Source organism: Phlebotomus papatasi, chromosome 2, assembly GCF_024763615.1.
Source record: "Phlebotomus papatasi isolate M1 chromosome 2, Ppap_2.1, whole genome shotgun sequence".
In the NCBI taxonomy this organism is placed as follows: domain Eukaryota; kingdom Metazoa; phylum Arthropoda; class Insecta; order Diptera; family Psychodidae; genus Phlebotomus; species Phlebotomus papatasi.
In genome coordinates, this window is record NC_077223.1 from 5,754,042 (window position 1) to 5,755,640 (window position 1,599).

Here is a 1,599-nt window from a genome sequence, read left to right on the forward strand (position 1 = left end):
AATTTGATATTAAGAGTGTAAAGTTGTCTTGTGGAAAAATGGCAAGTGGAGTTAATAATAACGATGATGTTGATGCTAAATCTAGCTCTTCCGGCTTTTTAAAGAGGTAAATGTACCTTACAGAACTAATGGTAGAACCATACCCTAATTGAATTCTTATTGTAACAGTTTGGGTTTCGGGTCCGAGGAACAATCGTCAGATGTGCAGTTGACATCATTGGCAGCTGATTCAGAATACTATGACATGACAAACAAGAACCGCGGTGTAGCCATCATCTTGAATCACAAAGAATTCAAGAGGATGCCAACTCGCCTAGGTACCAATAAAGATCGCGATAGAATGGAGGAAGTTTTTAAGAAAATAGGCTTCACCGTTCGCACATTCGATGATTTAACCCGAAAGGAAGTGCGGAACATATTGGAGAAAGGTAGGTCCAAAATCACTTGTGCTCAGTGATCTTAAATTCTAACCGAGAGATTTTTCCAGTGGCCCAAGAAAATCATTCGGAAAGTGATTGTTTGGTCGTTATAGTAATGACTCATGGGGAAACAGGATACCTCTATGCCAGCGATGATAGCTACAAAATTGACGAACTATGGCACGAATTTATTGGCAATAAGTGCAAAAGCCTCATTGGGAAACCGAAGCTTTTCTTCGTTAACGTGAGTTAATCATCAAGACCAATTTATCGACTTTAATCCCAATACTATCTTATCATCTATTTTAAGGCATGTCGTGGTGAAAAATTTGACCATGGAGTCACTTACACCAGAGTTTTCACCGATCAAGTGGACTCGTCAGCTCGAGAAGTTACTTATGCCATTCCATCCGTTGCAGATATTCTAGTTATGTATTCTACTTTCGAAGGACATTATTCCTGGCGCAATCCCGAAAATGGTTCGTGGTTCATTGAAGTTCTTTACGAAGAACTTAAGAAGTATGGTACTGAACGTGATATTCTAACCCTACTTACCGGTGTTAACCGTAAGGTTGCGTACGAGTATCAATCCAATGTTCCGTCGAACCCAAAAATGGACTCAAAGAAGCAACAACCCACTATTGTGAGTATGCTCAATAAGATTCTCTACTTCACCCCAAAGCAACTCAGTAACGACAAATAAAAACAAAGAATTGTGATAAAATCGTTTAAAAATATCTTATGCATGCATATGACCCAATATTAAAAGAGATTACAAGTGATTGGTTTAAGAAAAGCTTATCACGTACAAACTTTTGTTAAAATGATATGTGAAATAAATTGATTAAGTGATAGAGCGTTCGATCTATGAAACAAGTGTCTTGTGATCGTATCCTCTTACGTCAACTGACATTTTTTGACATCGATTGAGCTCCACTGCATTGAATACAACGGGATAGAGGAAGAGGACTGCGTATACTATAATGAGTAGTATAATCAGTCAGTCGGCATTTGACCGTCATGGTGCAAATTTGTCCAACTCTGTGTAAAAAGATAGTGATTGTGAAAAACCCTGACCCGATTTGTCCAATTAATCTCAATACCTGAAGAAGGGGACAACAATCCCCGAAACGTCGTAAAGAGAAAAAAGGAATAAATCCTAACCAGGTCAAAACCCGTG

At 38.5% G+C, this 1,599-nt stretch overlaps 1 protein-coding gene across 1 annotated transcript; it reads left to right on the forward strand.

Annotated features, from left to right (window-relative positions):
• LOC129802242 (caspase-1-like) lies at nt 1-1,276 on the forward strand. The gene is made up of 4 exons (XM_055847921.1): nt 1-106; nt 169-428; nt 488-663; nt 730-1,276. The coding sequence occupies exons 1-4, from the start codon at nt 39-41 to the stop codon at nt 1,120-1,122; spliced, it is 897 nt and encodes a 298-aa protein (XP_055703896.1). The 5' UTR covers nt 1-38; the 3' UTR covers nt 1,123-1,276.
• The last annotated feature ends 323 nt before the right edge of the window (nt 1,277-1,599 follow it).